Below are 24,066 nucleotides of genomic sequence, written 5' to 3'. Positions count from 1 at the left end.
ATAATGTCCCGAAAACATAAATTAGGAAATCTGTAAATGCGCGGTTTATTTATCAAATTTATATTCTCCAAACACTCTCTCGCGAATTTCGATAGAGCTATCGACTAAGTTTCGAATATAACGAGGCGACGGAAGCAAATTCTAACGCTGGTTGATGCGTATCACGCCTCATTAGCTCCTCGAGTGCAAAGAGACCGACGAAGAAAGGGGAAGGTAATAGCGTACGTGAAAGACCGGTGGCTACACGACCAATTACAACTCTATGCGGCAAATAGTTTATAGACACGACACCTCCTCTCCGGTAAACCAATGATAGTGTCGATTCTGAACAAGAGATCAAATTTTAAGCATACGAATTTAATTGACATTAAAGAGTGTTGGCGATAAACTTTGAACGATTAAATTCTAGAAGCCTTCGTCAAAGTTCCACCACAATTTCACCGACGATGCTATCTGGATTTATGTTGCAGATTTAAACGCGGATTATATAGACATGCCCTTCGGCAGAGGTCCTGGGACTCCAGGTATGCCCGGCTCCAATAGCAGAACGAAGCGTATGAGAACGAGTTTCAAGCATCACCAGTTAAGGACGATGAAGAGCTACTTCGCGATCAATCACAATCCCGACGCGAAGGATCTCAAGCAGCTTTCTCAGAAAACTGGCCTGCCGAAAAGGGTGTTGCAGGTAAACAGACTCTCGTTCGTTCTTTCGATTCGCAATTTCGCGCATGTTTTCTTCCTTTACGGTTGGATCGCGATGTTGAAACTGAGTTTTTCTCAATCGCTACTATTTTATCGAGCACGTAAGTGTAGCGCGTTCAGCTCCAAAAGCAGTTGTTTAATTGACTTTGGTTCACTTAGCGCTTGTTCGCGTAATCTAAGATACGAGATACATTACATTTTTTTACCTTTTGAATTATATTTATTGGTGTGCAGACTGAGTCTACGCTTCATAAAATTATTTTTATCCGTACTTGACAGTTGCTGACGAAACGTACAAAATAAATAATGTCTAACAAGAAAGAGAAGAATTTGCGCAACGTTTTCTCGGCTCTTTGTTTGTGGTATTTAATATCAGAGTCTACTTCTTCACACGTATTCGAAATACTCCTTTCTTCCTAGATTAAATTCGCGAACGTTTATATAAATCAGCGTGCAAATATAACAGGAACAATCACGACTTGTCACAAAAACGGGAGAAAATCATGAGAGACGGATAGCCGGTGGTTTCTCTCGCCCGGCTTCTTCGCTTCACTCGGGCACATATTTTCGGGAGGGTAAGAGAGAGAGAGAGAGAGAGAAAGAGAGTCCTATAAAAATATTCACGTGCGTGCCCGCGTATATAGACACGCGCTTCTCCTCCCAATTAGTGCGACGCACGACGGCGTGGCTGCAAAGTTAAAAGAACCGCGCGGAACGGAGCGATATTTCCGTCGACGGGCTGCGGCCTTTCTCCGTAATTACGAGCCGGCGTCAATCCGGAGACACACAGTCAAAACCCCCCTGAAGCTAAGCCTCGTCGGAAACCTCATCGCGCCGCCCGGCCTCTCGCGCTCTCGTTAACCCACCTACCGTTAAATTATTAGACTGTTACGAGAGTTTCGCGCGTTCCTTCCTTTGTGAAGCGTGTCATGGACGCGTTGGGGGCGGAAGGGGGAGGGGGAAGGGGTGATATTGACGATTTGGGAGTAAATGAGGCGACGCGAAAATGAGGTAACACTGTCTAGAATGGAAATGAGAGAGATCTTTGTTTTACCGCGGTTTGATTCCCCATAATAGATGCTTAATTTCAAGTCACCATTATAGTCGCTATCATCAAATTATAAATCTATGAAATTAAATTTGACAGAAGATTTCAATATAATTCTATATATAGAGAAATTTGTAATAAACTTATTTTTCTTTAAAAAAAAATTGATGAATGTAAATGATTGAATGACGAGGAGACAATTTTGGAAAGAATCTGATACTTGAAAAATGTTCAGAGATCATCGCCATGTTTCTTCGAAACTTCCTTTCGTACAACAGAGTCACTCCGTTACGTATCGCTCCTGCTTCTGCGTTCATTCGTCGAGTCCGAAGGAGAGGGTTGGAGGTGGCTACTATTGTATTCGTAGGGTTCTTGGTCGCCATCTTGCTTGATATTGATCGCGAAACGCACGAATACTTGTTCGCCGCACGCGCGCGCACACGTACACACAATCTCACGCACTTTGAGGGGGAAACACACGAGTTGTCGGTGTTTGCGAGTTCTTTCGTTGCAAGAGTCTACGAGGGAGGAGACTGTCTTGAAAATGGCGACGCGACGTGTACCGTCTTTCATCTATTGTGAATACAAAAAGAAAATCTCTCTCTCCAAATACTATAAATTCTCTTCAATATGACGTAGATGCCATAATTTTTCTACACGAGTTTTACACAATAAATAATTTTTTATTATCGAGAAATTTCCCCACGTAATCGATTGTCAATTCGTCGTATCTCGTAACGCAAACTTGACAGATGACACGTAACGTAACGCGGTGCCGAACCTTGTGCTGGTCTTGTTCCCAGGTCTGGTTCCAGAACGCGCGAGCGAAATGGCGGCGCATGGTGCTGAAGCAGGAGGGCAAGTCGGACAAGTGCGACGGCGGGGTGGACGGCGGTAACCTCGGCGACCTTGAGCTCTACGGGAACAGCGCCGGAAGTGGCGGGCCACCGATGAGCCCGCCCTTCATGCTCGGCGGTCCCCACAGCCCCGCGTCCCTGGCCTCTTTGGACTGCGCGTGATCCTCAAGGTCCAGGTTCGTCCTCTCTGACTAACGTCGCAGCCTCGTCCCGCGTCCCGGGACGTCGTCGTGGACGGTTTCCCCTTTCGCGAGCGAGATCACTCGCGAAAGCGACGAATTGTATTATTAATAAATATCGGCGAATAATGAAAGGAAGGAAAGGATAACTTTTCCTTTACGATGTCGAGCGGTTCAAATCGAAAATGGAGTCGCGAGCGATGAAGAATCGATCGAGGAATGAGCTTTTCGAGAAAACTCCGATTTTTCGCGGTTGAATCCGAGTTTTTTCTTCGTCATCTTGATTGAAAATTGCGGCTCTCTCGAAAAGTTCGCTTCCGAATGATCGGCTGATCGAGATGACGTGAAACCGACGGATGTGAATCATATTGACGCGCGCGCGTGAATTCGTTTAATTGATAAAATCGTTGTATTTATTGTAGCCCGAATTGTGCGACGTCTTCGTCGCGAAACACTAAAGTCGTTCGTGGAAGGCAATGTAATTAGTAACGAGATCTATTTATTCGTCTAAGCCTAATTATGGGTCGCGAACATTACCAGAGCTGTGTGAAAATCCAGCGTTTCTCAAGAGTTCTCGAAGAATTCTTTCGCGTCGCTCGATAATTTTTTCTCGAGGATGCAATCGAGCATTATTATTTATTTATATCATAATTATTTTTTCTAAACATATATGTACATGTTTTGATGACAAAATTGACTATCGTTGATCGATCGATAAATAATGAAATTTATATATTTTATTTTTACTCTACTGCGTCTTTGTTTCATCTCGAAAAAGATAATATGTATGCCAAATTTGAAGATTAATCGACACTCCGTCGAACTCGCGTGAGATTGAAACGCTGGACTTTGACGAGGATAATATTAATTATTTATAAAACACGAGCTGCGAGAGCGCGTTATCGTAATTGTATATTATTGCTCAAGACGGCGACAGATAATCCCGAGATAATCCACAGTTCGACCCTGTTATTGTAAATAAAGGATGTTCCTCCTCGCGTGTACATATGTATATGCATATATATACATATATACGCGTTTCTTAAGGCACCGTTATAGGTTGTAGGGCCCTATTAATTGCATTCGGTCGTGTGGCTTCTCTACTAGGCGAGAGGTAATAATAGCAATGACGATACGCAGGATTACTGTTATTATTCCTCCTTGTAACGATGCGGAAGGATTGTCCGACTCTTTTGCAACATCATTTTTTCATCGAATATATTTTGACGATATACGTTGCGTATGTGTCTTTCCCATCACACGTTTCCTCTCATCCTTCCATCTCAAGTGTACTTTAAGAAACTGGACTTTAATCGATCTCTCGAAAGACTTTCGACATAGATTTTTAAATTGAGAAATAATTATCAAGACGAAGTAAATATATGTTGACGATGTCGATTGAATTTCGTGCTAATATTTCGTGCAGATTATTTTTTTTGTTCGGAACGTACATTCACTTTGTTTTTTTCATTCTTTATGATATAAACTGGATCGAGAATTGCATATTGCATCCATTTAGTTCGCAGAATTGGCTTTCGACAACAGAATCCGAGACTTTCCACGAAGGAGACGTAATGGAAAGTCGCATGGTGTAGCGTGCGAGCCACCGATGGTGAACCAGAATTTCACCTGACAAAAACGGGCACTAACATTGTCCGTCCTGTCTTACCAGTCGGTTAACTGGATTCACTGACCAACGATATATAATGGCCGAGGTATTCCGCGCTCCATTTATGCGCGTGCAAAAAGTTACGTGAAATTTGGATTTGTTCTAAAGTATAATATCGTATCTCTTTAAATCTCGGTCTATAACATGGAGAGACTCGTGTGTGTCGCAAACTATAGCATTACATATATCTTGCTTGCTCAGGCAAAGAAAGAGAGAATCTCTTTTAAAAACGGAGAGTCAAAGTAATAAACTCATACATATTATTAATACAAAATGAAGTTTCAAATCTCCGCCTTTTCCAAACGCGAGCACAAGAGAGTATCTCTCTCCCGCTCGTTATTCACGTCCCTCGTTTTATTTACGGGCTTTGTCCGCCCAGACTGGCGATGTGCCGCGTTTACAGAGATTTCTTTTGGACACGCCGCAGCGTCAACGATTTAACGGCCCGATTATGCGAAGCCTTTATGAAAATGCGATGCGTCTCTCGCGCGCGGCTATTAAAACTGAAATTATATCCAGCACGTCAGACCGAATTACGCAAGACTGGTTACCAAATCCTCCGCGTAAATTACGCACGAATATGGAAAAAAAGGGAATTCTATGGCTACATGGTTTTTTTTTCCCCCCGCAGACGCAGACTCGCGCGAACATCATATAAACATCTTATTTGCCGGTCTATCAACGCGATTTATACCTCTCCTCTCTAATAAAAAATAATTGTGACGCAAAAAAATAACTCGACACAGAGACTCGATTAAAACAAGTTGGTATATAAATTCGCGAAAAATTTAATTACAATCAATAATTAATTATTGCGATGAACATATAACGTCAATTACGATATAATAAGTAATTAATTAATCGAAAACGTTTATTTTTATTTGCTTTACATCGATATTTTGCTTGCCGCTTTTTTCTCATGTCCTTATTCGTCCACATTCTGCAAGAGGTCTGTGTACAAATGTTTCGCGAACGTTCCGATTTCTAAGTGAACTCTGCGTTCGCACAGGTTTGCGACGCGAACGGCTTTCCTTCGGCCATGCAATATGCATCGTGTTGCATTCAGGACGCATAGCGGGCGCGCCGATGCGATTTCAGCTCGCGATTATTCGTTGAATTTCTAAGCCAAAAAAGGACGACGGCGATATGGCGTCATCCGTCGACGGAGAGAGACGAGAATTTAACAAATTCAATTATTTAAAATGTACCTTCATTTCTTTAGACTTTAGATGCGCCGCCACTTGTTTGCGTGCGCGTTTGATCATTTTGCAATTCATACTTATAAATTTTCGAAAGTACATCACCAACTTTATTTCACCCAATTAACTTTTGTCTCGATCAAGATTAATTGTAAAGCAATATATATACGTGTGCAATTTGATTCTAAAGAAAAATTCGATTATTTCTTTTCGACGCGATCGAATTCGTGTCCTGCGAGGAAGGATAGCGAGGAGATGAGACACGAGGAGGACGTGGCATTCGACGAAGTAAATGAGACGTCGTCGATGTTCGACACCGTCGCACTGTCATCGACGATTTTCTGTCCGCCTAGTCCGGCATCGATCATCCGCGTTATCGGTATCTCGATCCTGGGGAACCGGTCAGAGGACAGCGGGGTAAACGAGAGGGATAACTTCTCTCTCAGGATCGGCCACGGGGATCTAGGAATCCTTCGGTCGCCTCCATCACGCCTCATCGGCTTTCAAAATGAACGATCTTCGAATGTGACTGGAACACGCGCGAGTTTGTCCCTTACGTTCGACATATAAGCGTTCGAGAGGAGTCTCCTTCTCTCGATTTCGGTGCCCTTCTCGGACCCGTGAAACTGATATGTGGATAAATATAAGTGATTGTAGACGGTGCTTGAGAATAGATACGCATCGATACGACTATTTTTCAAAATAAAATTACGAGAAAGCTATAAACAAGTCGGAGGAGTTTTCGAAGAGGGATATTTCTATATATTGGAGAAGATGTATCGGTAAATTTTTATAAGTATCAACAATTTCTCTTTCCACTCGTGCAAAAATATTTAAATGAAAAAGGAATGTCATCGGATGAATAAAAATCGACAAACGGTGCATTTAATTGCTAATAATGTAAACGTCGAAATCATCGGTGCATTTATTGCTAATATAAACGTCGAAATCGGAATTCTCGTTTGACCTGTCCAAATTTATGAAATTCGCTTATCTCGTAGATTTTTAATGGCCTATTGCTTACATCATCGATGGTTTTACTATAGTTTTTTTTATCAATAAACAATTGTACGCCCATCTTGTAGAATGTTCCATAAAATTCGAGTTTGATATATTTTCAACTTTAAAAGACGTAAATTACAATAGTTTAAACTTCAGTTTTATAAACAGAAAACAAAAAGTGGCGGGTGACTCTGATCGGCACATCAAAGAATCCGTCTAGACGGTGATCAAAAATGCGCAAACAATCGCGAATTAATTAAGATTCTATTTCGAGCGAGCAATTTGATGTCATCGACATAAAATGCATAATTTAATTAATTAATGACGGCGAGCGCAAGAATTATGCAAGCTATAAAGATAACATGTCATCGAAATTATATTCGGCAGCTTCGAAACCTGCTTCTGAAGTGTTTGTTTTTTTGCTTTTCGTATTTTAAACTATATCATTTCCAATGCATACGTGAAATATATATATACATATATACTTTTTTTCGAGTATATTCTCTCTGATTCGTATTTACACATATATCTATTTTAACGCGATGCATTCTTGATGACATTTCGTAGACGCGAGTATCTTAATTCGTATCTTAATTCGTATCTTAATTCGTATCTTAATTCGTGCTTTCCCGTCGCGATTAATAAGCGATTCTGCGCAGAGTCCGCTTTTTCTGTAACCGAGAAAGTGTAACAGAAGTGTCTCCCGCCACACGCGACATTATTTCCTGGTGCTAGTCGCTCGTTAGATTCCGCTTCCTGATTTTTTAATGCCTCGCTCTTCCACCACGCGCGGATGCACCACTCCCGGTTTCACTTTCAGTCAGTCAGTCAGTCAGCCAGCCTCGTCGCGTTCGTCTAACATGAGTCCTTCACCGCGTAGCCCAATCGCGAACGCGGCCACCCTTTTGCTAATTCCTCTTTAGCTGCCGCCACGCTCGAATACCACTTCACAAGGATATGTTTGTACTCTTGGTACGACACTTCTCGAGACAGAGATACCGCGTATAGGAACTGAATTCCCATCAAGAATATATTTAATTTTATTGACACAATCGCGCTGGACCTATCAAACTATCAGAGGTAGTAGACTAACTCTAAATGCGAAGCTCTGCAATAATTCATTGTCGAATTTAAAATTACTGACATTTTGTTAAATGAAATAATTATAATTTATCTCTCCCGAAATATAGAAATTATTTGAAGCTTAGATAATTAGGTTCACCAAACGATGATTATCTTTGAGAAACGTTTCGCCGGTGAATGTTGGAGATTCGAGATTTCTGTACATGCTGTCTTCTCTCTGGCAGTTCAACCTACCTCGCTCTATCTTTCTCTCTTTCTTTTTCTTCGAATAAGAGGGAACACTCCTGTGCACGCGTTTGTGGGATATTTGCGGATTCCGTTTTTCTCTGCCACCCACCGGGTGCTGTTGACGTCACGCCCGGATACCATTCGACAAGGGGCGCCGCTCTTCTGGGCCAATAATTCAGACTTCAAGGCGAGCCCGCGAAGATCGCCGTGACGGAGTATCAAAAGCCACGTGCTCACCCTCCGCTCGTTCCCTCGCCCTTCGTCCTTTAGCCGGTCAAAGCGAAGCACAGCGAAGCGAAAGAGAGTCGGGGGGGAAAGGGAGAGAGAAAGAGAGATGTGCTATTTATTCATACCCTGCAGCTCGTGGTCCCCTAAATACGTTGGGTAAACCTGAATAGGCTGTATTATATAAAAGCCATAATACATCGATAGCGTGATCTCGAGGATCTAAAATTACCAGAACTAAATCTCGAAGAATATATGTCTACAAATGCAGAAAATTTTTAATTTCATACAGTTCAAAGTTTTCTTAAGTTTTCTATAATGATATATTAAAGTGTAAAAATATTTAAAAATCTAAAGTTTCAAAGATTTAATTCATTTTTCAAAAATTTTCATCTCAAACTTTTAAACCTTTAATCGATTATATACATTTCTCTTACATTTCACGCTAGAGATGCAATCTGGCTTCAACCTTGCTACCGATAAAGAAAATTAACAAACGCATCTAGCTGCGGAGGAGACGCAAGAGAAAGCAGCGCGTCAAGAAACGGTACACGACGCGAAATGAAGGAGCCGTCACCAAGAACCGTAAAAAAAAAAAACAGAGCAGACGGGGTGCCGTTAGAGGGTCGCGCGCGGAGAATTCTGGAGGAACGAAGAGAGAGTCGGAGGGAAAGAGACGGAGGGGGAGGAAACTTCCTCCGGGTGACAAATAACCGCGCGGATTCCACGGATCCGCGCGGCGCGCAAAGTCCGCGCTAATTAGCGGCTCACGAGCGCGCCGAAAAGAGACGGCCGAGGGAGAAAAGGAAGAGAGGAAGGCAGCGGAAGAAAAAAGCGAGGCGCGAGAGAGCCACACGTATAAGAGCCGGGTTAGACGAACCTTAGGAGCAAGAAGGGGGCACTTGAGAGAGAAAGAGAGAGACGGTGAACCGGCAGCGAGGCAAGAGACGGGCATTTGAATATATATCGGCTCGGGGACAGTGAGCAATGTTGCACCTGCCGCCGCGAGTCAGCGTAATAGCTGCGAGATGTCACACCGGGTACAAGCGCGGACAAAATTCGCGCGATAAAACCCCTTAAGATCGCTCATAATTTTCGAGATAAGGATCTATTAAAAATCTCCGCTATTTATACTTTTAATATACTCTGCTGATTTATAATAAGAATGAAAATTTCTCATTCTTTTTCGAGGAACGACACAAATTATTATTGATCGAAAGAAAGAAGACTGCGAATTATCTAAATCTCGATATCTTATAATTTCGGGCGACAAATCGCCCGCCTAATAGTTTGGCAAATCGCGCGACGCGGATGGCCGAAGGTGAATAATCGATCGCGCGCGATTAATCGCGACAACAGACGGATGACGCGCAAGTGCGGTCGCGCTTGCTTTCTAGGCACAAGTCGACGAGGGAAGGAAAAAGAAGAAAAAAAAAAAGAGACTTTTGTCGCGCGATGTACGCGTCGTTTGCGGATACATATATGTAACGGTACGCATCGCCGCCGAGCAAAGTCGGTAGGCGGGACCGCGGAAAGACACGCGTGGTTGTTACGCTCCCCTGCGTATTTGTCATCGTGATCGCCCACGTGGCTATCTGGACCAGTCGCGGCAGCCCCTCGGTTTCAAGATCAAAAGAGTTGACAAAATAGCGAGGCAGCGATTACAATCTTCAAAAATCTGATAAATCTTGTGCGAGGCATTTAATAACGCAAATTCATTTATATATATTGAACCCTCCGTCAGCAACTTGGGTCTTTTAAGGCACAAGCTTCCATTTTTTCCAAATTGCTGTTCGAATTTCGCTTTGTATAAACAATTGGGTTTAATATTTGGCTTTAAAATCTATTGGATATTGTAATAGAGATATTAAAAAATAATTCAGAATTCTTTTTCATTTTTTGAAAGTCTGGAACATAAAAATAATATAGGATGAAGTTAAAAGACCCAGTTTGCTGACGACGTTAGTAAAAAAAATGATTGCTTACGGAGGGTTAATTTATATATAAGCCTTCTCTGATAGTTTGATATTCAAATTTCCTCTAACAGGGATATACGAAGATCTTGTAAAGATTTCCGATTATTCAAAGATGTTACTGTTATACTCGGGATTCAAGAATCTGGAATCATCGCATTGGGAGATGGAATATGCGAATCGGCCTATTCCTAAGAATAATCGGTCGCGCGGAGATGTCCGGACGGCGCGGAATTATGTCATTAAAGCTGTCACGGTTCAGCGGACCGTCGCGATCGATCGGCGGTTGTTGCACCTGTGTTACTCGCCGTTGTTACTCGCCGCTTTGTCGCGTCCCTCACCGTTGATGCTGAAATAACACACCACGTGCGGAGAGAGAAAGAGAGAGATGCGGCGCACGTGTGACGCCGTCGCGCGCTAACGAGCCTCTCGTTCGTTCATAAGCTGCCAATTAACGAAGTATGAGTCTTTGCGCGTCCGGGATCGGCCCTCAATTAATTCCAATTTTTTACCCTTTTCCAGTCTCTCCCGCAACGTTGAAGAGCGATCCTCTTTAGAGTTCGATGTGTCCTCGAGCGCGATTTTCGTACATCTTATGCTTTGTCTCCGATCGATTTATTGGATTTAACGCCATAAAAGACGGAAGCGACGAGCGATTAAAAGTGCAGTCTGTGTGATACGGATTTTTCGATGCGCGCATCACGTAAGGAAAAAAAAAAAAAGAGGACGAATTACTCATCGGTTGGCGACCGATCTCGCGGCAATCTCGGAAACGAGAAAACAATGTCGGCGCCACGATGGCGCGTCGCGGGCTAACGCATCTCGATAATATAATTAGCTAATAAGCCGCCTTGTTAAGAATGAACAATGACGGCAACGTTGGTGGTATTCGCGGCCGATTGCATCACGTGCACATTTTTCGACTTGGTGGAGGAGTCGCCGATGCGAGGTTCCGTAAAACTTGGAGCCAACTTCGAGAAATCTCGAAAGAAGCCTCTCCGACATTGTAACAAGTAGTGCTTCGCTTGGCGAACGTCAACTTGGGGGCGTGATTATAAATTTTGACTACATTAATTTTGCGATTAAAATAAAGCACCGTCGTAAATCAAGACTCGCAGTTAAGAGAGCATTTCAGAAGCATTTAAATAGAAATAGAACCGAGAGATGCATATCGAATAGGATCGGAAAATTTCACAAGAACCTGCACAGGTTCGGAGTACAAAATCCAATCTCCCTCTCTCGCTCATTTACCCGCTATCTCCTTCGGGTGAGGCAATAAATCCACGCGAATGGTAAACAGTGCGGACCGACGAGTGCATCGAAACCCAAAACCCTAAATCACGACGGGATCTACGCGAGAGGATGAGGGGACAGGAAGGATGTGTGTGTATTTCGCGGTCTTTCCTCGCGTTGGTCCAATGAATAAACAAATACGGATTAGCGCGCGAGGTCGCGTAAATCATCGCCAAACTTATTACACATACATATAAATGCAGTCGTGATGCAATTTATGAAAACACGAGCTATTCGTCTCTTCTTCTCCTTTTTATCAATTTGTCACACTATTAATACATTATTGTGGTTCCCAATTTTCAAAAACCTTATTTCCTTACATGATAAATGATGAATTTGTTATATTCATCTTACACAGAAGACTGTAGATTTTGATCACTTATAACTCTGATAAATTATCAAATTTTTTTTGACACATTTACTAACAATAAGAAAGATCCTGCCGCTAAATATGATCTAATAATTCACTCTCTTCCTCTCTGCATCTCGATACAGAAACGCGCAACTGTTGTTCACGCGATCGAAACTCGTGTTTTCCTCTTCCTGGAAGCAGCTCCGGGGATCATTAATTTTCGAGCCACATTAATTTCCCGTGGGGGGGAGGAGGAAAAGGAGGAAAGGGACGACGTCAGTCTCTCTATCGTGGCTCTGGTAACCAGATGGCACAAGACACAGCCCGGTTGTTCCTCATTAGGTCGTCACCGGACCTTCACGCGCTTCTACATCGCCGGGTCGCGCCTACATCCGAAATCCGACGAACGAATGAACCGCCGGCGTGATGGAAACGACGCGTCGCGATGTTCCTTCCTTCATTCTGGAGGAGCGATTTCGTAGCGCGCTTTCGTGTCGGACCACCCACGGTACCCCGTAAGCCCTTGTATACTACGTTGATCATCGGCGCGGCCTGACGATCTCCCGTTCGGGATGCAGGCGGCGTCGCGTGCGATTAGTCGCTCTCCTTCGATATTTTTTTCCAAGGAGGCCGTGCACGTTTCGTTCCGGAACTGTATATCGTAAAGAATGTGTTCCCGGGGAGAAAACACATTGGCCTAAAAGAATCTTAAAACTTGAAGCTAAACACTGAATCTGAACTTCTAACAGTTCGATGAAAATTTTCCAATTAATTTGGCGAATAAAAAAATTTTGCGATCGCATGACAACATCTCTTTTCGTTAAGTTTGTCTTGCGAATGACGCGTTAATCTGGAAGATAAAAATGCTTGGTCGGATCGTTACCGCTCTCTCCCTTTCTCTCTCTTTTCGGTTTAATTAATTGGCCGTAACTCAGGGAAACCGTAAATCTCCGATCGCATTTGCACAAGCACGCGCCGCTGGACGGAAGAATGGGCCCGTAGGTGGCGATTGTCTCGGGGCCCACGCGACGCCGTGTAGGAGGTGTGCAGAAACCGGCCCGACACGAAAAATGTTCGACCCGGGGGCCCGGCAAACTTAACCACCACTTTGTTGCGCTCGTCGATTCGCCACTATATTCTCTTTGCCTCTTTCTATTCTACCTTTAGAACAGTGTTTGTAATGCGAAGATGGGGGGATCATTTTGAAATAAATACAAGATTTCTTTATTTCGAGAGATAATCCCTAAATACCTCATCTATGCTTGATTATTGATTATCCTGTCAACTCGGATTCATGCAAAAATGAAAGTAAGTTTTTCATAGACTCGCTTAATAAATTTATAAAAGTAATGATGCGATTTAAAAATGTTAACATACTTATTTTCATAATTAAGGCTTAATTAAATCAAACATGCTTTAATGCTTTAATGTCATTACAAAATATAGCCAATCTTTATATCATAAATGATGCTGATATGTATATAGTGATTATTATGTTCATCGATATTCACTCTAGCAATCATTAATATCTTTATCGACAGAATATTGATCACTCGAGAATATCTTTATCTGCATCAGCGTAATAAATTCCAATAAAGAAAAAGAGATTGTCTTGCGCGAGGATGATAAGCGTCAGATCGAAGACGACGGGGAGGAAAGTTAGTAGCTGGTTTCATGTCGTCTGTGGTCCGCGGCGCAGCATCATCGATCATATCTCGAGAAACATCGCCGAGAAGAAACAGGGAGCGCGAGGAACGGGAGGTGAACAAGTAGGATCAAGAGGGTAAGGACTTTCGAAAACTTTCGAGCCAACAGGAAAGACGTATCACGCGTCTGACCGGCCGGACGTGATCTCGACGACATCCCCAGTATTTCCGAACATCAATGATACAAAAGGATAAAAGGGCCTTTTCGGGTCTTTTATTATATATATATATATGTTTCGATCGAATCAAGAGAAACTCGTACAATATTTCGTCGATAAAGCTCGGATGTATCGTTGATGTATGATTGATTTAATTTAAATCGGATATCGTAATATTGTGGATGAAGAAAAAAAAATATGTCCGAGTTTAATATATCAAGACTCGAGAAATCATTTTTTGTTATCCGTTTTAGAGAATAAAATTCGCGGGGTCCACAGACATATTTTAGAAAGATGAGATCTCGTCGAGAGGGGGAGGAAGGGGGAGGGGGTCTTAGCTGGCACACCACGGGGTTCTTGCTACCCGCCAACTTTACAAACCTCTTTACAGATCGTTATTCGTCCGATCATGGGGCCACACATAAATCGGGGGGTCCAAATGCAGAATGGGGTGGAAAGGGAAGGGGAGGAAAACTGTATATATATGCGGTCGGTAAAGCATTGCGAGGAGACGCACTTTCGTACTCCAACGAAGTAGAAAACTTATTCCGATCTCGACCCCCCGGTCAAGGCTGTCGTAAATATGAACGCGAGCACCTGCTGGGCGCTCTCTTCCTTCTCTCCTTATCCTTCTTAACCACGAAGGAGGATTCTACTTTTGCCCCCTTTGGATTTTCGCGAACGAAGCGTGAAGGACTTATTGTCAGTATAAGAAAGCGAGATAAAAATTGAAGAAAAAAAACTGAATAATCTGAGACTGAAATGATTTAATCTTTGTAAGAATATTAATTTAAAAATTTGAAAATTTTTAAGGAATTTAATATTTAAGAATAAAACTAATTATTAATTAAATTAAAAATAATTTAATTAATAGTTAGTTAAATAAAATAAAATAAAATAATTGATAATTTAATTTAATTAATAGTTAGTTAAATAAAATAAAATAAAATAATTGATAATTTAATTTAAAAATCAAAATTTTGAGAAAATTTAAGTCTCAGAACTATATTTAAATAGTTAGCGGATTAAAAAATAATGTCGTGTTTCACTTTATCGGTATTTAATTTTAATAATTCTCAGACTGTTCGATTGGTATCAAGCAGGTACATTTCCTCGCAGGAAATCGTTAGATCGCGGATCGTGATGGTTCACTTGATGCGCACCGGACGCGTAATATGCGTTCGCCGCCTGGTAAAACCGAACGGACTCGTAAAACCGAAACGTAAAAAAAAAGCGAGGAACGCCCACACCATACTTCTCTACGCCGGCGAGCGTTTCTTGCGATCATTATTCATAAAATGCTAGAGACGAGAGAGTCCGACGTGTCTCTCGTTTGCCTTTTTTTCAGTTCCTCAGAGATTCGCTGCCGAATACTTCCCGCAAATTTTGAGCTCGTTTCCGCAACCGGAGGAAATTCTCTCATTACTTTCCGATTTATATAGAACGGTTTGAATATATTAATCAGCCTTCGCGTAAAGAATTATATGAAGAACTTTATTTTAAAATATTCTTTTAAAATATAATATTCGCGAAGAGCGAATCTCTCTCAATATTTCTTGGGAAACGCTCTGCTGTTTTTGAATTTTGATTTCCAGTTCAAGAAATATTGAGATTTAACAAACCGAATATCGCGGTGCAGCAGTACGTAAAATTAAAAATAAATCACTGGTCGCGTCGAACCGAGTGTGTATCGTGTCACTGAACACGGTAGCGGAGTATCCACAACTATAATATTCCACGGCGAGAGCGCGGATTGTTATCGATGATAACAAGATACTCGAAATGCTCGTGAAATACAAGATAATTCTATACAGTTTCCCATTCAAAAGGAGGAGCACGCCCCCCTTCGACAAGTACAATAATATAATAATATATCGTGAGATTTTGTTAAGGAATTACTTCTTACGATATTACCGGAAGACTGATAAGACATGAATGTGAAAAAATAAGGATATTAGATAATTGAATTTGTTCTTTTATGGCCCGTTCTCTTATGAGACGAGATCATCGGAGGGTTAACGTCACGAGAGTGACCTCGAGAGCACGTGTGTCCCGAGATGGAGCATTTTTGCGGATCGCCACAAAGAGGATCGCCGCCGAGACGAACTGCCGCGTGATGATCCTGGCGCCAGCTCATTGCATGGGTGACACGTGATACGTCTGCGGGGGTGTGAACCCCGTTGGTTCGCCAGGTTTCGTTCTCTCGTGGTCTCTCACCCGAGCTCCTTCCCGAGGCGACGTCTCTTGCCCTTAGGGTCGCTAATGACGCGTAGAGAGAAGGAAGGCAGGGCGTGCCGCGGAATCCGAGCTATTTTCAAAAGACGCCGTTCGGGTAAACGGAGGACGAATGGAACGGGGACCTTTTGCCCGCACGGCCGTGACTAATCATTTGTTGCAACTGGCATTCTTGTCGCGATTCCCGAACAACGTTGCGAGAGAGCTCACTTATATATCAGAATACTGTACAAATAATGGCATTATTAATCCAATAATTATTGATGGAAATTAGATTGGTACGAATGATAGTATTGGTTTTGCAATTCGAAACGTTTCTTCTACACACATTTGTTACATACTCGTAAAAATAAAATTTTGTAAAAATAAAATAAAAACTTGGAATAATAGTTTATAATCTCTTTTATATCAAGAAATTCTGCTGTAAAATTAAACATTGTTTTAAAAAACATAAACGACTAGCAAAAGGTCTATTCTAAACGAGATGGAAAGCTCTGTTATGATGACCTTCTCGTTAAACGATTCCCCGTCCTAGCTCGTTGCAACTCCCTCTAATATGAGTAGCAAATCTCCGTGTAGTAGATTTGACAAGGTACTCTCGTCCGACAATGACGCGATGATTCCCCTCGGCGCGCAATTGATCGTTCATCAATGAACTCCATTTATCTCCACGAAGATAATAATTCTCATCGTGAGTCGGGGGACCCCCGTGGCCCCAGGTGCGCGACGAAATTGGAACCCGTAAGGTAGAATCCTTTTGTTGCAACGCTGGTCGCGATAGGTATTATAACAGAGTTTTGAGTAAGAAAGTGGAATGCGTAAAGTGTGTATGTGTATCAGATTTTTCTTAGAATTATAAAAATCTCGAGCACAAATCCGTCAAGTACGTCTCTCCTCTTAATATCGCGTACGAGATCTATGTCGTCTGACTTACTACTCTCTGGCGTACTAAAGTAACCTCTCAGCATATCCCTCTTATCGTCTCCCTCATCGCACCAACAACAATCCCAGCCTGGCTTCCACCTTCGTCCTCTTCTCGCGCGTGCGCGACGGACAGAAAATAATAATAAAAAGTCGTCGTCACGACTGACCATAAATCCCGAGTGTCACGTAGCGAGTCGAGTTACCGGTCTCCGAAGGAACCATTACTTTCGTAGCATCATCCCCAAGGGTTGTTCGAAGGAGGTAGCAAAAATGGCGCAATAAAATCCCTCCCGTAACGCCGTATATGCGCGAAAAGAGGATATATCTGTATGTTTCTGCGTGGCGCCTCGTCTCGAGAGAAGGAAAAAGAGGCACGACGGAAAGAGTAAAAGGAAAGAAGCACTAAAAATAAAAAGAGAGGGTGAGTTCGATACGAGGGTTGGGGTTTCGAACCGAGTTTCGCGTAACGAAGGTAATTTTACTCTTCGTAAGGAAGGTTAGCCCCGATGGGTAAGAGGAGGGAGAGAGAAGGCGGGAGGGGTGAGAACCGGTGGAAACGGGGTGGAAACCGGGCGAACGAGAGAGAGGGTTGCGAGGGTCGCGAAGGGAAGGAAGTCGGGGGAAACGGGGCTATTCTGACAAAGCAGAGGGCTCGACAGGCTGCGTCGAGTTTCTCGGGATAAAAGGAGACTTCTGCAACACATAACAAACTGCGAGGGAAAATGGCGGAATAGCTTAGGCGTTTCGCGAGGGTGGAAGGAGACGCGCGCCAAGGTTGTTTATAGCGAATTTCGCTATAAATCGACTCTATTTTTTCTCTTTCTCTCTTTCTTTTTTTACCCAACTACAATTTTTTACTTATTTAATATTCAGCGTCTCTCGTCTCTCACTCTGAGCGGAGTATATCGATAATCGTATGGTGATTATGGATAGCAATTAAAGGTGATTCGGTGGCGAAATCCGCTGCCAAACGACCCTTCGACGCCGGCAGTCGTGTATTTATAAACACACGTCACCCCGCATTAACCGTCGGCGCACCTTTTGTGTGTACGCCGAAAGCTTAACATAACACAAAACGCAATAAACCCGAACCTGGGAGCGTGATTCGTGCTGGAGGGAGGGACACGCAAGAAGCGTTCACGCTTTGCCGAGGTTAACGCGTGGACTTAATACGATCACTTCCGCTATTTATGTTAAGCGCTCACCGGTGCAGTGGCAAATGATTTTTGTATGCGTTTCAAATACCGCGAAGGGTAAATTGAACGAGTTGCCAGAATTGTTTCGTCGGAAACAAAGTTCCAAAATGTAGAGAGAGGTAAAGTTTTTTTAACGACACACGCTAAAGAAGATATAAGGTTTCTCCAACTGCACATATTCGAAATTTTTAATAAATAAATGTTCCATATAATAGACAATTTTAATTTTTTCAAAAAAATAGAAATCCCGAACTCTGATAAAAAAAAATATATATATATATGTATAGTAAAGCAATACTCTAGTTTTTCTCTTTCTCTTTTTTTTAACTTTAAGGGTTAGCCCCTTTTTGTGCGCGAGCATGTCTTCAATCGAAAATCCCATAGAGCGAGGCACGCAATCGGTCAGGAAGAAGAGGGTCGGTGCTTGAAGAGGACGGTAGCCGGGATTTCATCCCCGAGCGCTGGTCTCTCGTCGCACCCCAATTAGAGAGGAACTTCGCCGACGGTTCAACTCCCGCCTGTCTCTCCTCTTTTCCTCCCTCCCTCGACGCTCCTTGTCTCTCTTCCTCTCTTTCCGCTTACGCCACAGTGACGTCGACGCTCTCGATTTCACTCAAAGCCGACGCTAACGAGCACATGGAAGTCACGTGGAAATACGACGTGAAAAATGTAGGCGGGAGGAAAGAGAAGAGGGAGAAAGAGAGAGAGAGAGAGAGAGAGAGAGAGAGAGAGAGAGAGAGAGAGAGAGAGAGAAACGAAGGGGCGCGTATTCATCCCCGACGCGGAAAAGCCGCGGCGGTCACGTGGATCTGACAGGTGAGTGTGACAGCGACATTTATCCGGCGCCGCAATTGGTCTCGCGACCAATAAGAGTGACTGCTCGAAAAGGAAGCTGGAAATATTGCCGCGCCGATTTTATTCTGGGTAAATCGATAAGAATTCTCGAGAGTACGATAAAATCAAAACGCTTCGATATGACTCAAAATATAATTGGCACTTTGGAGATCTCTCTCTAGTTAAAAAAAAAAAAAAAACAATCGACGCGAAATTTTGAGGGATAACGACTTCGATTTCTCTAAAAATAAGCAACCGCGGTTTGTAACAACGTATACACTGATTTATCTGTTACATGCGAGCCGAATTGTTCGATTCGATAAAAAAAAATCGAAAGAGCTCGAAAGGAAGAGAAAGAGAGAAAGAACTGGAAAAAAACAGAGAAGGAGAGAGTCGTGGAGAGCATATGTTAGGGGTTTTCGTCGTCCCCCTGGGGGTTGCGGGTAGAGTGGCCTACCCCCCAATTACTGGCTCCCCTCTGGCCTCGTCTTCGCTATGTTAGGCGGGACCGACCCTCCAGAAAACTACTTCATTACGCAGACAGCCGTGTTGACTTGTATTGTACCGCTGCTCCACGAGGGAGCCCCTTCAAATAATATCTGTGACGAATCGCTTGCACTTCCCTCGCGCCCCTTTCTCCCTCCCCGTTTTTACACCGTTGCTATCTGGTCCCTTACACGCTATATACGTGTCTCGCTGGATTATCCAAAGGGGGGATGCTTACGTGGATTTTTTGCAAGATTTTTGTTCACGTAGATGTTTCGCGTTTTACATATTAAACTTTCTAATGAAAGCTTCATTGATCGCGTCGTTTCATCCAGAAGCCATAAGATTTGCATTTAAGAGACACAACTACTATTATAATTATATTAATTAATATATAGTGCTCATCTAAAGCAACAGAGTTTGTAGTCATAAAAATTTCTTCTAAATTTATATAGTTACGATATTAATAAAACAACGCTTGATTTCACATTACATAACGCGGAACAAATACAAGAGCAGGATAATATTTCAGTTAAAATCGATAATACCAGATAATTAAATTCCATTTAAATCCGTCTCGTGTGATTGCACTCTCTCGCAACGGATCCGTCAAGTATGTGCCATCGGATGGCTGCAAAAATCGCTTGTTTATCCCTCTTTCGATATCGAATCGGCACATTGTGAGCCGCATTATGCCACCCTCCGTGGATTTAATGCTAGACAGAGAGAGAAAGAGAGACGGGGAGAATATGTTGGGAATTTGTGTCCCAGCAGCTCCAACCCTTCCTCCGAATCGTCGCCGTATGAAGACATTAAGCAAATTTATGGTCGCCGCAATCAGCTGTACGACCCTTTTTTTCAGCGACAGACGTCCATCGCGAGGTCGTGATCCTCGATTGTTGCCGTTTAGGTCCCGTTGCGCGTCCCACCAACGGCAATAGCTCAATTATACGGGAGAATAGAGATACGACGATCGAATTGATACACGCGGAAACATCATTTTCGCGTCTTTGATTGAAACGACAAACGGATAAATAAATATAAAAAAAATTGAAGCTATTTGAAGAGATCGATATAACAAGAGAGAAATAGAAATCTGTGTGTCGGGGGCAAAAAATCCACTGGCAAAAATTGCGCGCTAAAAAAAAGGGAGCGATAGCCATCACACCACCTGTCTAGTTTCCAAACAAAACGGCTCCAAAATCCTTTGAGAGTCGTGGCAAACGGATGTAACGTTAACGCGCCGCCGCAGTCAAAATCCTTACAAAGCGACAACGATCGGGCACCATATACAAACAACGGGGGCCCCGATAAACGCCATTCGGGCACCCGCCGTCTTAACGCGCTACTAGATTAGCTTAGGGAGCACGACTAAGTATTTAATCAAACACACTTTAATCCGTCGAGCACACGTCGAGCGGCGCCGACGAGAGTCGACGTGTTCGGAGAACGATTGATGGCACGGATTGTTCGGTAGAATCGCCGAATACAGCGGGTTGACAGGAGAGCGGAACTCGAGATATGCTCAATTTAGGTATATATCATTCTGTACACTCTTATTTCGAAAGATCATCAAGCTCGTTTTTTTTTACGATCTTTAATTTGTGATTCAAAATTCTCAAGACGCTATTTTATCATTTCATGTGTATATGTATTTTATACGTATAAAGTATACATATATATGTATTTTACTTCTGCAAATGTGCATATTCTCCGCGTTGCACAACACGTAGAAATCCATCTTGAATTATCGTCGCGAATTGCAAGCCGTCTAAAGCGGGATTTTTTTTTTAGAAGATCCGCGACTTTATGCATTTCTCGGACGAAGAATATATTCTTGATGCGCTAAGCCGCGTTTGTAATCTCGAAGCAAAGATTTCTCGAGACTCGAGCGTCTCGTTGTGTCTCTACGAGGTGATGAAAAATGCGAATATCACGACGAAAAAAAAAAAAAAGAAATAGACAGAGAGATAGAGAGAAAGGAGCGTCCATCAATCATGCTCGACGACTCGGAATTTCGCGAGGCGCGTCTCGATATATAATTAGACCAAGAAAGGACTCAATCTCTCTTTCTCGCATACGGGAAGGAGTTACCTTTCGCGCGAGGTAGCGGTAAGACACCCCGCTGATTAATGATGCGCAATCAGAGTCAAAGGTGGAGGTTTGGCGCGGCGGCTCGTAAAAGCGGCGTTTAACGTCGCGCATCGCCTCATCATCCCCTCGCTATAAATCAATTTAAGCGCGCGCCTTAAGGACTCGCCCCTTTCGACAGTTCCCGCGATCCTTCAAGGGGGAATCGAAATCTCGAGATATATTTTTAAATCTCAGATTGAAATCATCCCACGATATGGACTATGATAGAGTTCGATCTCCGTGACGTGACAGCTCGCGGCCGCGTGTAACCGATCAGCTGATCCGCGCGATTAGCCTCGCGGGTCTCTCGCGTCATGAGGACGTTCGATGTACCGGCTACGAAACGAACAATCGGGGACTAACGAACGCGGATGCCGCTTGTCGTGCTTATCAGCTACCAAAAGCGCGCGCGTAGCCCGCGTATAAAATCGTTAAGGGCATTATGCCGCGGAATTAAGACGTGAGTGTTGCGGCCGAGAGAAGCGACGACGGCGCATTAATCATTCTGGTACGCAGCCTCCGACGACGATGACGCCGATTCTCTTCTTCTGCCGTCGTCATTGTACGCTACGTATGTACGTGGTTTCAATGCCGCGTGATTATACCACGTGGCTCTCTCTGCACGTGTACTCTTTTTCTCTTTCCTTTTGACTTGGTCGCTCGTAAACCGTCATCATCTCAGAAATTTGGGATTTCTTGTATTTGCACGGAAAAAAAATATTAGCTATCATTAGTTACCATACCTGAAATTTAGGTTTAAGAGGGAATTTTCTATTAAATTGTAATTAAGGGACACCTAAAATTTAACTTCTAATATAATACACTTTTCTATTTTCGACGCGCGCTAGTCTTCGGAGAGGAATCCGCGGATTATCTAACGAACGGATTTCTCCTCGGTGTTCCGTTTCTAACGAGCGAAGATTAAAATGTAACAGGCCCGGGACGTGATTGATGCGCGTAGGCCGGAGCATCGGGGCCCCAGCAAACACGGCAAGATATGCCGTGCTTGAATCGCGGTTTGCCTCCTCTCTCCCTCGATATTCCACTCGGATCATTGCCGCAACAAAGAACAATGGCGTACGGTGGCCGCGCGGATAGACCGCGTCATTGTTCCCCGGGGCTTGCTTGGGAGCCTCTTGCGTTCCCGGGACTGCCCGGGGACGTTCTGACCCCGTCGTGAGATAAGGGGAGCCCGGCGGCCCCTTTGAGAGCCGGCGATCGCCGCCCAAGGAAGATGACTGTTCGACCGACTTTCCAGCGAGAGACGTTTCGATTCACGGCTCGGGGTCTCTTACTTGCAGATATCGATACACCGCCTCGGAATAATTGTTCTCGGTACTCTCTCCGCTGCCGCGAGATCGTTCCTTTATCATTAACGACGCCCGCCGAAATCGTCGGTGGTGATCTGACTGCGACGATGACAATTTCAGATAACGTTTCGCGGCCTCGATCGACTCTTAAACTTTAGCATCTCTATCTCTATCTCTTTCTCTCGTTAAAATCTCTTTAAAACCTTTTATACAAAGAAACCGACATATAGAAGTTTGCAGTGTTTTCGAAGCAAAAATTTAATTCGCTAAGAAATTGTAATAAAAATTAAATTTTGTGTAAAAAACATTGATTTAAAAATTCAACATTTTATTATAAACGAAAATTGTTTAAGATGATTAGCGAGTTTTCCGCATTTTTCCCGAAACATTGCAAATTAAAGAGTCTACTGCAACATTGAATCTCGGAGGTTTGATTTCTCCGAAATTTTTTATGATTTTAAAGCAGCGAATGCGCAAAACGCGTGAAAAAGCTTTATACCTTTACGCGCTCGTAAACAGTTTAGATATATTGTGTCTCTGGATCTTCTCACGTTTCACGCCTCAAAACTTTAAACCTCTCGCCTCTGAGAAAGAATTCGCCTCCCCGCCGAAACCCAAAGTAAACGTAAAAATTCCGAATCTCGAAATGTCTGACGAAATGTAACTTTCCCGAAACGATCAACCCTATCGCGTTCGTCGATCGCAGCTTCCGTTTATAGAAAGATCTGCTCTCACGGTTCCTAAAATCGCTATTGCCGCGTCACCGTGCAGGTCCCGACGGCGACGCTGACTGGCATATTCTGGCTCCGCGATGTCAACGGGTCTCAGGAAGATTCTTCTCTCGAGTTGCCTTCTTCGGTTCCGTGGGAGAGAAAGAAAGGCGAAGGAGAGACGAGGGAAAGGAAGAGATAAACGAGAGAAAGACAGGGAGGAGAGAAAGGGAAGCAGAAAACGGCCGTCCTGCCAATGGCTGGGGTGTCATGAGTCATCGTCCAGTCATCCTTAAACTGCCTTTTAATATCCCGGCTGCATCCGTGGTGACACGAAAAGAGGTGAGAGGGCATACGAGTGATTTTGTGGAGGCGACTACCTGCCTGTATTCGGCGCTTCGGTGCACGACGCCAAAGTCGCTCGTTGACGAGGCACGGTAGACAGGGGCCGGGGGGATGAAACGGTGGAAAGTTTAATAATCGGAGGCTCGAAGGTATTACGAGGCGAATTCTTTCGTGATCCGTCCACGTTCTCTCTCTGTCTCTCTTCTTTCTCCGTCTGTC

The 24,066-nt window shown here is 43.4% G+C and overlaps 2 protein-coding genes across 7 annotated transcripts in view; one reads left to right on the top strand and one right to left on the bottom strand.

Annotated features, from left to right (window-relative positions):
• LOC145945515 (uncharacterized) overlaps positions 1-24,066 on the bottom strand; it is a 163,181-nt gene that overhangs the window by 73,444 nt on the left and 65,671 nt on the right. The gene's annotated exons all lie outside the window — the stretch shown is intronic.
• LOC145945511 (protein apterous-like) overlaps positions 1-24,066 on the top strand; it is a 60,843-nt gene that overhangs the window by 31,228 nt on the left and 5,549 nt on the right. For 3 of the 6 annotated variants that reach the window (XM_083054574.1, XM_083054572.1, XM_083054569.1), the window contains exons 5-6: positions 471-685; positions 2,554-4,018. In XM_083054574.1, the coding sequence (XP_082910700.1) occupies positions 471-685; positions 2,554-2,769 (431 nt within the window). In that variant the 3' untranslated portion in view covers positions 2,770-4,018. Of the gene's footprint in view, positions 1-470; positions 686-2,553; positions 4,019-4,305; positions 4,617-24,066 lie in introns of those variants that run through there. The other 3 variants (XM_083054571.1, XM_083054570.1, XM_083054573.1) reach the window with 3 other exon arrangements.

The sequence above is a fragment of the Prenolepis imparis genome, unplaced genomic scaffold, assembly GCF_030444845.1.
Source record: "Prenolepis imparis isolate NDT839.2.m4 unplaced genomic scaffold, iyPreImpa1.0 SCAF_14, whole genome shotgun sequence".
Lineage (NCBI taxonomy): Eukaryota > Metazoa > Arthropoda > Insecta > Hymenoptera > Formicidae > Prenolepis > Prenolepis imparis.
This window is presented reverse-complemented; position numbering and strand designations above follow the sequence as displayed.